Source organism: Aedes albopictus, chromosome 2, assembly GCF_035046485.1.
Source record: "Aedes albopictus strain Foshan chromosome 2, AalbF5, whole genome shotgun sequence".
Lineage (NCBI taxonomy): Eukaryota > Metazoa > Arthropoda > Insecta > Diptera > Culicidae > Aedes > Aedes albopictus.
Genome location: NC_085137.1, coordinates 229,261,979 through 229,275,338, shown reverse-complemented (window position 1 = coordinate 229,275,338; position 13,360 = coordinate 229,261,979). Strand labels below are relative to the sequence as shown.

The window sequence follows — 13,360 nt, the reverse complement described above, 5'->3', positions numbered from 1 at the left end:
TATTTTGGGAAATTCCCCTGGAGATCCCTCTAGAAATTCATACAAGGATTTTTTCAAAAATTCCTCTAAAGATTCCACCAGGAATTCCATCATGCATGCCTCCAGAAATTCCCACAGGAATACCTCTAGGAATTTCTCCAGGCATTCCTACAAGATTTTGTCTCGAAATTTCTCCAGCAACTCCAGGATTTTTTCAGGAATTCCTTCAAATATTATGTCACAAATTATGTCGGCAATTTCTCTAAGGAATTACTCTAAGGATTACTCCAGGTATTCCTCCAGGAATTTCTTCTGAGATTCCATCAGGAATAGCTCCAGGGATTCCTCCAGAAATTTCTCCAGGGATTTCCCCAAGAATTCTTCCAGGAAATCCTTCGAAGATTTCTCCAGGAAATCCTCCAAAAGTTCTCCCAAAGATTCTACCAAGAAAACCTCTAGGAATACCTTCAGGAATTTTTCAGGGATTGCTCAAGGTATTCCTCCAGTGGTTCCTCCAGGGATTTCTCCACAAATTTCTTCAAGGATTCCCCCAGGGATTCTTCCAGGAGTTCCTTCGAGGATTTCTCAAGATTTTTTCAGAAATAGAAAAATAATAGTAATAAAAATCGTCCAGAATTCCTCTGGAGATTCCTCTAGCAATTCATCCAGTAATTCTTTCAAAATTTCCTCCAGAGATTCCTCATTCTCAAGAAATTCCCACAGGAATACCTCTAGAAATTCCTTCATGCATTCCTACAGTATTTTATTCAGGAATTTCTCCAGGAACTTCTCCAGGAAGTACCCCAGGAAGTACCCCAGAAATTTCTTCAGGATTTCCTTCAGGAATTGCTTCTGGGCATCCTTCAGAAATTATATAAGTAATCTCTTCAGGAATTACTCCAAGAAATTCTCTAGGGATTTCTACAGAGATTTTTTTCATGAAATTCTCCAGGAATACTTTCTGGAATTTTTCAGAGATTCCTCCAAGGCTTCTTCCAGGAAATCCTCCTGGAATTTCTGGGTCTTATCCAAGTATTCCTCCAGGACTTACACCCGGATTTTTTCCAGGCATTCCTCTAGGATTCTCGCTAGAGATTTTCCCAGGAATTGCTTCAGGGATTCCCCCAGGAATCCCTTCTGGAATTTCTCCAAGAATTCCCACAAGAAATCAGCCAAAATTTCATCTAGGATTTCTTCTTGGATTTCCTCATGAGATCTCTTCAGAAATTTCTCTAGGTATTCCTCCCATAATTTATACAGGAATTCCTCCAGGTATACTTTCGAATTTCACCGGGAATTCCTCCAGGGATACTACAGTGCTTCCTCCATATTCCTGTAGGAATTGAAACATAGATTCATCCAGGTTTTTCTTCAGGGATTAATCCAAGAAGTCTTCCAGGGATTTCTTCGGGAATTCCTCAAGTGGTTTCTTCATAAATTCCTCGCAGTTTCTCTTCAAAAACTCATTCAGAAGTTTCTTCAGAAATTTCAGAAATCCTTCAAACATCTTTTCATGGATGTATCCAAGAACTTTTCCAGGATTACCTTATTATTATTTTTTTTTATTTTTCAAGAATTTGTGAAGGAATTCCTCCAACGAATAGTGTTGGAAGATATTTGAAAAAGGGTATATACAGGAACCAGGAAATTCTAGGTTAGTCTTCAAAAAAGTTTGTAAGTTTCAAAAGATTTCAGCTATAATTTCTAATGAATGTTTTGTAGACTTGAACAATATAAAAATCATAGAAAAATTATACATGAATAAAAATACTTAATCTTCCAGAAATTGTTCACCGCTATCAGCATCACGTTGATTTGTGTAGATTATGTAGGCGAGCTTTTTTTAAACGTATTGGATAAAATACAACAGCGTGACAGCTGAAGGATTAAATAATACTTTGAGAATATTATGTTATTATAATAAATTTCATCGTGCTGCGTTTAGTAATAAAATATAGTAGGTTCAAATTTGATAAGGGTGCGTTTGTGCCACACTTCATTTTCTTGGTTCTCACCGAGAATTGAGCATTTTGAACTCGAAAACTCCGAAACCTTTCGTTCTGCATCCTTTAACGTCCACGCCTCGTGACCGTACCTCAGCACTAACACCACTAGGCCTGCCTCTGTCTCTACCCGCTATCATGTATTTCGTCTTCGTAGAGTTAATCCTCGCTGTCTCTCTCTCTCTCTCTTCAGAGGAGTCTTCCTCCACGGCCCTACGATCGATGCCGATGAAATCAATATCGTCCGCAAAGCCGAGGAGCATGTGCGACCGTGTAATAATAATGCCATTCCTCTGCGCGCTCCTTCGAGTGCAAATGCTGAACAGCAAATTGGAACGAGCATCACCCTGCTTCAAGGTAACAAACGAAGTGGATAATTCGTCTGCGATCCAATTACTTAATTTTGATACATCCAGCCTTGCGCGTATCAGCCTAATTAGTTTCGCCGGAAAAGCTCATTTCTTTTTACTGAATCGTACGCTTCAACATCCATGGCCAGATGATGTGTATGCAAGCTAATTCCCGAAATTTATCTAGGGTCATCCGCTGGTAAAGCATTTGATCCGTCCTTGATCGGCTCTCACAAAAATCTGCCTGGTATTCGCCGACGCACAGTGGTCCAGATTTGCAAATACTTGGCAAAAATTACAACATCATAATAGTCCGCTCGTTTTAGCCTAAGTGTATGTATTGGAACATGTTTTGGCTTTTTATCTCATATTTGTGTAATTTTCAGAATTTGTCGATTTGTTCGAACGACGTTTCATTTCTCATAACTATGTAAAAGACATGAAACGAAATCCTAAAAATACCGTGTAGACGTTATACTAAAAAAAAACAGTTTTAAGGGGTTGTTCATGATTCCTAGATTCTAACATTTTGAGTATATAAAGCATTGGGGTCTTCAGCAAAATTTCTTGTAACAAAATTACCTACAACTTTCCTAAAGAAACATTGAATAACGCGATTGGCATCTTCTGTAACTCTCATACCTTCTACATCCGTTTCGAGCCTATCACTTTCGTCACGATACAGCTCAATTTTTAATCAATTCTCCTGCTGTGGAGTTTATTGCGAGCGGACGAACGAAATGATAGGTATAGACGTAACATTAATGGGGCAGAAGGGACTATAGTCTTGGGGCCTGACGAACCCCCCCGCTTGCGAGTCAGCCGCGTAGTCGCCGGCTAAGAATAGGACTGATAATAATTCCAATCCAAGGTGTCAAGCGACCCGTGCCGAGGAATGAGTGATCGAGGGGGTGAAAAAGGTGCTCGATCTTTAACGGAGCCTGTGGGGTACCTGGGAACCCCCCCCCGCCCCCAAAGTAAGCTGTCCCTTACCGCGTTAATGCAGAGCTTTGGTGTGGTGGACATACTTTCCCGTGCTACTCGTGGGATTAAGTCATGAATAACAAAAACAAAAATCAGAACTCAGGCACAGGAAGTAGTGGTGGGTTCAGCCCCTTTGCAAGAAGCGGGTTGATGAGGTCTCCGACAAGGAGAAGTAAGTAGTCAGGCGCTGGGAGCTGCTCAACCGTGGGAGCTCCTGTTCACTTCCCGGCAAGCCAGTCGGTGGAGATAATGGACGGAGCGTGGCTGCTGAGGGCCGTCAGCCAAGAAAACAAAGGACAGTCCGCAATAGAGGTGGCTGAGCAACAGCTTGGCAAAATCATCGACTTTGCGTCCTGAAAACGGCCCTGCTTCGACTTAGGGTGTCGATCGATAATGCCAAGCAGCAGCACGCGGTACTCGCGTTGCTGACTGCTGCAGCAGCGGAACCGGCGAAGGAGAAAGTGCCAAAGTTTACCCAAACGGAGGCCTTCTCCTTCGCAGGTAGTCCGAGGAAAGTGGATGCGACTGCTCGCGACAGACGGGACAAGCACTCGCAGAAGCGGGCGAGGCAGCTGTCTGACGGCGCCCACAAAGCCAGGCGCATAATTACCCCGACAGTCGGTAACAATGCCGGAAAATTAGACCCCAGCCAGGGTTCCCGGAAAGCTGGGAAGGATGGGCCTGAAAAGGCTGGCCCGTCCCGGAACGATGGGAACTAGGGGTTGCGACCGTTGGTGGGCCCTCAGCAGCCACAGACTTGGGAGAACCAAGGAGAGGATCCTCCTTGGATGAAGGTAGAGTGGAAGAAGAAGAAGACGAATCCGCCGGTAGAAGTACAGGACGCAAAGCTAAGGCGTAGGAGAGTACGTTGGGCGCGGGCGGAGTTGACCCTGCCCGCCATCCGAGGATAAAGAGAGTGGTGAGGACTACTCGGGAAACTGGCTAAGCGCCAGCATGCTACCGTGATGGACTCTACAAAGCGAGTCATCGATGTTCGTTGCTGCAGGCTACGCAGCTAACCTTGAGGTGCAATGCGCACTAGCCCCTCTCTGAAGCAATGCCTTCTTGGTGGTTTTGGAGAGACAAAGGGTTTGACCACCATAGGAATGTGTTTTAGTGGATCGAGGAGAGAGTAATCCTGGCTTTTGGTATTGTTGTAGAAGACGGCCTTAACCCAACACTAACCTTCCTGTTAGGGTGTCTGTTGAGCAGAGTTTTCCCCCTATGGTTTATTTAGAAGGTAAAAAAACGTAATATTTAAATTGCTAGAAAATGTGTACTTAGCTCTAGGATGGCTCCAACAGGACCCTTTCTCGATTGGTACATCTTCCGGCAACTCTTCGGACTTGGATTAGAGTGCAATAAAAGCAACCTGAATGATTTAACAAACTGGGATGGATAGCTGTAAAGTATTTGTGTTGCAGCTATATAACCCGCTTACACTTTACAGGAACCATTGTGCATTGTTTTGCCTTGCTGATTTGATCTGACAGAAATCACCTTTATACAGATTATCTTACATCGTTATTGATTTGGCATACATTTGTGCAAACAAGCAGCACATGCATCAACAAGAAGCACATAACTAGACTCCGCATTCATATTATATCTCACATCTTTGCTTTCTTTTCTCTCTTCCTTCCGGCAGGCTTCCAAGGAAATTCGAATAGCAAGCGGCAAGGGTATTGCCGGCTATGTGGCACAAACGGGAAACCTGCTAAACATCCGCAACGCTTACCAGCATCCATTGTTCTACAAGGGTGTCGACGAATCGACGGGCTTCAAAACGCGGTAAATATCGAACACCGACATAGTTTTCGCCCATAGGCCAAATTCCATTCATTCCACCAACTATTGTTGTTATAATTGTTATTGCTTTGCAGGAATATTCTGTGCTTTCCCATTTGTGACGAGCAAGGTGTGATCGGAGTGGCACAACTCTGCAATAAGGTAAGACCGGTTGAACTAATAAAGAGGAAGTAAAACACCATGCACCTCCATCAAGTATAGGGCGTATGTAAGTTGTTTGAGTTACTATGAGGTTCTAGTGTACCGTAAATGTTTGTATAAAGCATAAGTTAATGCAAACAAATGTACCTATTTCCAAAAAAGATACCTTTCATAATTGTGTCGAGAGAATGTCAGGAGATGGGAAAACCTTCCACGTAGCGTGACCATCATCCAAGTCAGAATAAGCTCATTATCATATGCAAATACCGAAAATGGTATTCAACTCCCATATTTTGTTTGCCTCCTACATCGACCGGTATCTTTTGGGACAAATCCTACCACAGACATACCCAAATAACTACACTTTGTTTTCTATATGTTAAACCATCAAATAGCGGTATCCAATGCAACAAGTGTAATCAAAGAAAAAGGAAACCTTTTCTGCTGAATGTGTATCATCCTGTTATCCGGCGTTCGTTGCTGTGAGTGAAACATTCACATTCGATTCGAATAACTTTTAGTGCGGAGCATTAAGAAGAGACCAGCTGTTGCATGACTTTGTTGAATTTTTATTGGAGCGAAAATCCTCTGGCAAGCAAAAGAGCAATCCTGAGAATCGATATTTTTATGTGATTGATGGTTTCTGCTCAAGGCTCAGACGTTTTTGCCAAATCACTAGACCTTTAAAATAATTATTTTTCTTGTTATATAAGGTCTTCTTCTTCATCTTGGCGTGACGTCCTCACTTAGACAAATCCTCCTTCTCAGCTTAGTGTTCTATTAGCACTTCCACCTAGACTTCAACACTTATTAACTAAGAGTATCCTCTGTCAATAATCACTTTTTATGTGTGTATCGTGTGGCAGGCACAAAGATAATCTATGCGCAAGAAAGTCAAGGAAGTATTCTTTATGAAAAGTTCCTGGACCAACCTGGAATCGAAACCGTCACCCTTTCATGCTGAATACCCAGGCCTTCACGGCTGTGATCATAGGGGCTCCTAGGAAGAAAAGTTGTAGGGATTAAATTTTATTGTCTGGCTTTGTTTTTATGCATATAAGGTAAGTGTTACAATTATGGCTGTAGTTCCAATTATTCGTCATAGTTGATTTTCACCCTTTAACGATGTAAGTCAACAAGAAAAAAAATTATGAACAACAGATCACGTTCACAAGAGATGATTGCACTCATTTATACTCCACATTTTGCTCAAATTATGGTAGAAATAAATCATTTTCCTCGAGTCAAGTCTTTGATAAGCAGTATAATTTGAGCGCCCACATAAAAATAAATCAAAATCTTCCGTAAAAAAAAAATGAAAGCCAGGACTACTGTTTCCTCGACCCACTAAACAACATTCACATGGTCACCAAACCTTTCGTCTCTCCGGAACCACCAAGAAGTACACATCACATCTTCAAGGTTAGCTGCGTAGCCTAGCAGCAACGAACATCGATGACTCGCTTTGGAGAGTCCATCACGGTAGCATGCTGGCGCTTAGCCAGTTTTCCGAGTGGTCCTCACCACTTCCTTTGTCCTCGGAAGGCGGGCAACCCCGCCCGCGCTCAACTGCTTAGCAGACATCAAGAACGGATGCCCACGTGCAACCCGATCTTACCTGCCCAATACCCTTCAGGCCCTATCAGATGCACAAAGGTTGCAGACAGCAGGGTCTCACCTACCCCGACCCTTGCTGGGGACCCCTTTCCAACCGCGGGCTCGAATCCAACCCAGTAGACCGGTGCCACGACAGCAACGCTACCGGGACTTCCTCTCCGCGGCGAAACTGAACGCATTTCCTCATTATTTTTTAGTTTTTGATTTTTGATTAAATAACGAAGCAATATTTTTAAAATCGGTTTCCATACACAGTTAGAGGAAGGATCGATCTATCTCCTGGATTTTTTTTTTTCAGATGAAAACATTTTACCTATTTTTTAAGAACCATATTTTTTTTAAATTTCATTCACAAATGGTTTCCTTAAAACTGAAATACATTTTCCACCTGAAAAAAAAATCAGGAGATTCCTTGATCTTTTTTCTAACTGTGTACGAAAACCGATTTTGAAAATATTGCTTCGTTATTTATTTCAAAAAAAAAGCATCAAAAAGTGAGGAAATACTTCCAGTTTCGCCTTGATCGCTGTAAGGGTCGATCTCGACCGCAGGGCACCGGTATGACCTACGAAGCCGACTCCGAACCCCTGGAACCCCTCTTGTACCGCGTCTGAATTAGCCATTCTTCGAGTGCACGCGCCACCTCCTCTGTAGCTCTCTGACGATATGGGTGATATCGTTCCAGCCAAACTCATCCCTACACATCCTCTGGACAAGATTGTCCGGAGTTGCGTCCTCTCCACATGTGGCAAGCATACGGTCACGCATTGTGCCAAAATGCGGGCACACGAACAAAACGTGTTCCGCCGTTTCCTCTAAACCATTGCACATTGGGAATTCGGGAGAATCCGCATGCCCGAAACGGTGTTGATACTGTCGGAAGCAACCATGGCCTGAAAGGACCTGTGTCAGGTGGAATGTAACATCCCCATTGCGCCAATTAATACAACTATCTACCCTCGGTATCAACCTATTGGTCCACCTTCCTTTGGTGGAACTGTCCCACGCGCGCTGCCATTTGACCATAGAGGCTATCCAGGCAGTCCTGCGTATGCCTCTTGTGCCGCGTATTTCGAAGCACTACATGTCCTCGCTGATAAGGATGCCGATAGGCACCATACCAGTAAGGGGCCGTTCATAAACCACGTAGACTTTTTGGGGGGAGGGGGAGGTCTGATCAAAGTCTACGCTCCATACAAATTGCAAAATTTTTGTATGGACAAAAGTCTACGAGGGGCCGAATTTTGGTCTACGTGGTTTATGAACAGCCCCTAATGACGCAGAGAGCGTCGTATGACACGGTACGGTACGCGCTCGCAACCCTCAGGCACATAAGCCTGTAAGTACTTTCCAGCCGCCGTCGGTAGCATTCAGTACTTAGCGTATTCTAGTGATGAACCCTCCTACGGAGGAAAATCACTTTTAAAGAATAAAAATAAAAGTACTTAGCGTGCCCCACGCCGGGCAGCCATTCCTAAGTATGGACGTAGCGACACTAGTCAGAAGCATGCGCTTACTGGCATACACCGCAGAGCTATTGGACATTATCTGGGACAGTACCGCGAAAGCAGTGGAGGCTCTTTTACAGGCACAATCAACGTGGCTACCGAAGGTAAGCTTATCGTCGATCATCACGCCCAAGTGTTTGACGGAATGCTTTGACAGGAGAATGCACTCATCTACACTAATCTCCGCCTGCTGCTCCGACTTCCGGTTGTTAACAAAAGTCACCTCAGTCTTGTGGTGAGCCAACTCCAGTTTCCTGGACCACATCCACGCCTCCACAACCTTGATCGAGTGGTCGGTAGTCAACTTCACCTCCTCGATCGTTTCACCGTAGACTTCGAGCGTAATGTCGTCGGCAAATCCGACAATCTTCACTCCCACTGGGTGCTCTAACCTAAACATCTCGTCGTAAATGACATTCCATAACACCGGACCCAGGATGGAACCTTGCGGGACTCCTGAGGTTATGTGAAAGCACTTCCGACCCACCTCTGTGGCGTAAACTAGTACCGAGGTATCCCAAGACAGACGCAAGAGCGCATTGGCAATACCAGACCAGCTGGCGCTATTAAACGCATTCCTTACATCCAGAATCACTACCGGACAAAAACGATTCCCCCTTCTCCTAGGCTCGAGTGCTTTCTCGGCGGTTTTTGTAACCGACAAGATAGCTTCTACGGTGGACCTCCCCTTCCGGAAGCTGTACTGGTTACTCGAAAGACCATTTTCGCCCTCGGTGAACCTCAACGTTCTATGGAGGTTGATCTTTTCAAGCACCTTCCCTGCCGTGTCTATCAAGCATATTGGTCTATATGCCGACGGGTGTCCGGGTGGTTTCCCCGCCTTTGGCAATAGAACCAGGCTCTGCCTCTTCCAAGCTTCTGGGAAAACTCATTCGTCCAGGCATTTATGCAGCAGACATGACCATCTCGGGAGCCTTGGCAATAGCTACTTTTAAGGCCAGGTTCGGAATTCCATCCCTGGGGCCTTACCTGCGCTAAGGGACTTTGCTATCCACGTAAGTTCCACATCGGTGACGCTCTCCTTATCATCAGCCCCAGTCCCCGACTGTTCTAAGAAAAGAGGCCAAGAACTAGGATCATGGTGCGGAAAAAGGCCCTTGATGAACCCCTTCAACATTTCTGGAGATTGTTCTGTAGAAGTCATTACACCTCTCGTCTTGGCCATCACGATACTGTACGCATCACACCACGGATTCGCATTGGCACTCTGACAAAGACCCTCAATGCAGACCTTTTTGCTTGCCCTTATTTCGGTCTTCAGCGCGGCTCACGCAGCGACTAACACCACCCGCCGCTCGTTTCGCTCTTCCTCTGATCGTGCTCGCTGCATTCGCCGCCTAGCCTTTAGGCAAACGCGGTGCAGGTCCCCAATCGCGTCGGTCCACCAGTAAGCCGGTGGCCTCGCATTTCTAGGGCGTACTCTTCTAGGAATGGTCACATCAAAGTCCCAATTAAGTCGTTCGACTCCCATGCATTAGTGCAAAATTTCGGGGTCCATGAAGTACTAGGCAAAAAAAATATGATACCTTCATATAATGTTACCTTGTACTCTACTGCAAACTGAAAATCTAGTACTCCGCTAATGTTGCTATGAGTAACAACCTACTTGTTTATGCAAATATAAACATGAAAATTTCTGATTCTGGTAAGTAGCGTATTGATTGGTCATTTTTTTTTTCAATTAATTTATCATTTATTTAAATAATTTTAGAAATCAAAAGTTATGATGTGGGAATGTTGGCAATGCAACCCTATGCCACACAAATTCACCCAACGCGGGGGCAATCAATGAATACAAGATTCCATTGCCGACCAGGTCTTTTATACTGAAGTTATTCCCTGCCTCCGCCGGAAGCCGACCATAGCTTTAGCCCGATTGACCAAAGCACCCGTTGGGGTATTAGACCTCTTTTTGATTCCGTAATCTCAAAGTCTTCGAGTGGTGGCCCTAGTGGGACTTGTTGTGCGCCCCAAATTGCGATGGCCAGAGTTGATAATACCGTTCGCTGAATAACTGGATTGTGATAACCGCTAAATATACAAAATTTTATTATTTCTGCAACGTGGTATGTTAACCACAAAAACGATTGCTCGCTAGATGCTTTTCACTTGGAATCTCGCTACTGACTTTCTCCCATCATCCCCAAGAACGTTTTTTACCCGTAGCATTCACTGCCTCCACTCACATAACAGTTCCATCTTTGCTGGGTTCCCTATTCATATGGGACTGTTACGCGAGTGGGGACAGTTCATCACTCATCAATAAGCGTTTTTCCATTTCCTCCTACATTCGCTTCTGGATGAGTGAAACCAGCCATCCACATACACCGTCCACTTAAGCGGGCCCCACACGAGCATTCAACTTCATCAATATTGGTTCGTTTTGTCAAAATTTTCATCAAACCTTCAGCTTAATTGAAAGATTTTCCAAAAACATATTGGGAAAACCATGAACTTGATGAACATTTCGACAAAAAATATCGATATGGATGAAGTATTGATGCTCGTGTGGGGCCCACATTAGATTTGTGACCCCCAATGGCTTGCAGACACGCTTCGGCTGTTCTACGAAAAGCAGGGTAACAACAGACTGGGGGTTGTGAGATCCAAGGTTGGGAAACGATGGCTTAGAGGGTTCGAAAAGGCGTACAATATGGAAAGAATTTGATCGAGTTGATTAAGATAGAAACTTAAATCGTATTTTGCTTTTATGAGGATCAAGCTGAAGATTTTCAGACAATTTTTGAGAATTTTACGGTAGAAGCCTTCGAAACCGGTGCTGTCTTCATGCCGGTATTTTTCACTTTTCTCCGAAATGATCTATTTTGATTGACACATTGAATTTTGTTTGTTGTCATGAACTACTACATCATCGTCACAAAGTAAGTTAAAAATAAGGTAATCAGCCAAACGTCAAAATTGGGTACCGGGGACCAAATGTAGTACTAGATGTGGTACCCAGTTTGAGACCGAGTGCTACGACTTTATTTGGACTTTGGTCACATCGCACGCACACGAGAGCACCACTATCAGCTCGTCGCCTTCTAAACCAAAAAGGTTTCGCTCACGGCGAAGCGCCTTCAAAAATACCCCTTCGTCTTCCACCTGCGAGGACTTGGCCTTGGCCTAGCCATGGCTAGGCATGTTCGATCGGCCACCGTGGAGGCGCATAACAGCTGTATAAGAAGACCCCGTTTACTTTGGCGACCACGATGCTTTCATAGGTAGTAGACACCACTGCGGCTTTCTTGAAGGCCGTTGAATTCTTGACCACCCGTCGTTGGATGCCTGTTGTTCTCGGATTTCCCGGTATAAATCACACAAATGAGTGGTCTCGTGCAGTCTCGTGCCTTATGGCCTGCGGCGCCCCATCTCCCACACAGTTTGCTCCTGGCAGGGCCTTTGCAGTCTCATGACTTGCGTCCTGGTTCCAGACATCTGAAACACACCTCCGGTGGCACGTACAATGTCAGATGACATAAGCACCAGCCTACCTTGATCCTCCCTACTTTAACGGACTATTTTACGTCCTCCACAGGCTACCTGTGTCCCTGCCGGCCCCCTTCGTAGCCTAACGGCTGCGGTGATCACCTGCACGTCGCGCTGTTGCCGTAGTGCCGTGACGAGCTCTTCCGCTTCGGTGACCTCATCTAGGGGGCGTTCATAAGCCACATAGACTTTTGGGGGGAGGGGGGATCTGACCAAAGCCAAAATTCACAATTTTTGTATGGACAAAAGTCTACGAGGGTGGAGGGGAGTCTGAGATGGCCAAATTTTGATCTACGTGGTTTATGAACAGCCCCCTAGGTTTTTTTTTCACATTCAGAGGCGCCTCTTGTGTAAGAGCCTTCACCTCTTCACCTCTACCCCTTCGCCAAGGACTTCTTCCGCCAAAATTTTGTTAGCAGCGCCCTTGCGTTCTTTATCGCGCTTCAGCTCCAGGATTATCTCGCCCGTACGAGTACGTCTGATACTGCGCACGTCAGCTCCCGGATCCACGAGCTTGGCGTCGCTTCGCATCGCCGAGTACTTAGATTGCTTGGTCTTGATGACGAGCGTGTCGCCTTTCTCGCACTTGGCATCTAGTCTTTTAGGACTTCTTGGTTTGGCGTCCCTGTTCTCCTCGACCTGCGGCTTTTTCTTCTTCCTCTTCTGCTGGACTTTTGTCTAAGGAGGGTCCTCCCCTTGGTTCACCCTACTCTGTGGTAGCTAAGGGCCTAACAACGGTAGCAATCCCCTGTTCTCTTCCATCCGGGACGGGCTAGCTTTTTCAGGATCACCCTTCCCAGATTTCCTGGACGCCTAGCTGGGGTCCGACTTGCCGGCATCACTGCCGACCTTCGCGATTAGTATCTTCCTAGCCTTGCGGGCACCGCTAGACAGCTCCTCATCTGACGGCTGCATCACCCGCTTCTGCGAGTGCTCATCACGAGCAGTCGCATCCGCCCGCCACACCTTTTGGGCTTCCTGAGGAAGCGAAGGCCTCCCTCTGGGTAGACTTTGTAACTTTTATTTTCGCCGGTTCCGGCGGTGCTGCAGTTTTCACGAGCCTCACGTGATCCTGCTTGGCATCGTCCATCGACTTACTAAGTCGCAACGGGGTCATTTTCAGGTCCTTACTTATGTTGGACTTCCTGGACGCAAAGTCAATGATCTTGCCAAGCTGCTGCTCAGCCACCTCTATCGCTGACAGCCCGTATCTCTTTCGGTTAATGCTCCGTTCAATACCTCCCCCGGCAGGTTAGCCGAGGAATGAACCGGAGCACCCACGCTGGAGATGCGTGCGCAGATTCCCGCTCCTGACTCCTTACCTTACCTTACCGATCAGGCTAAGGCCGGGGTGGCCTCTGCTGTACATAGTAGCCGCCTCCATTCCACTCGGTCCATGGCTGTTTGTCTCCAGTTCCGCCCTCTGCGCAGGGTCCGCAGATCGTCCTCCACTTGGTCG

At 45.7% G+C, this 13,360-nt stretch overlaps 1 protein-coding gene and 1 long non-coding RNA gene across 4 annotated transcripts in view; both read left to right on the top strand.

The window, feature by feature from the left end:
• Window positions 1-13,360, top strand: part of LOC134287952 (uncharacterized) — a 746,963-nt gene that overhangs the window by 249,212 nt on the left and 484,391 nt on the right. The gene's annotated exons all lie outside the window — the stretch shown is intronic.
• The window catches only part of LOC109401385 (cGMP-dependent 3',5'-cyclic phosphodiesterase), a 239,401-nt gene that overhangs the window by 210,221 nt on the left and 15,820 nt on the right, over window positions 1-13,360 (top strand). For all 3 annotated transcript variants that reach the window (XM_062851275.1, XM_062851274.1, XM_062851273.1), the window contains exons 8-9: window positions 4,965-5,107; window positions 5,200-5,266. In XM_062851275.1, coding sequence (XP_062707259.1) covers window positions 4,965-5,107; window positions 5,200-5,266 — 210 coding nt within the window. The remainder of the gene's footprint in view (window positions 1-4,964; window positions 5,108-5,199; window positions 5,267-13,360) is intronic.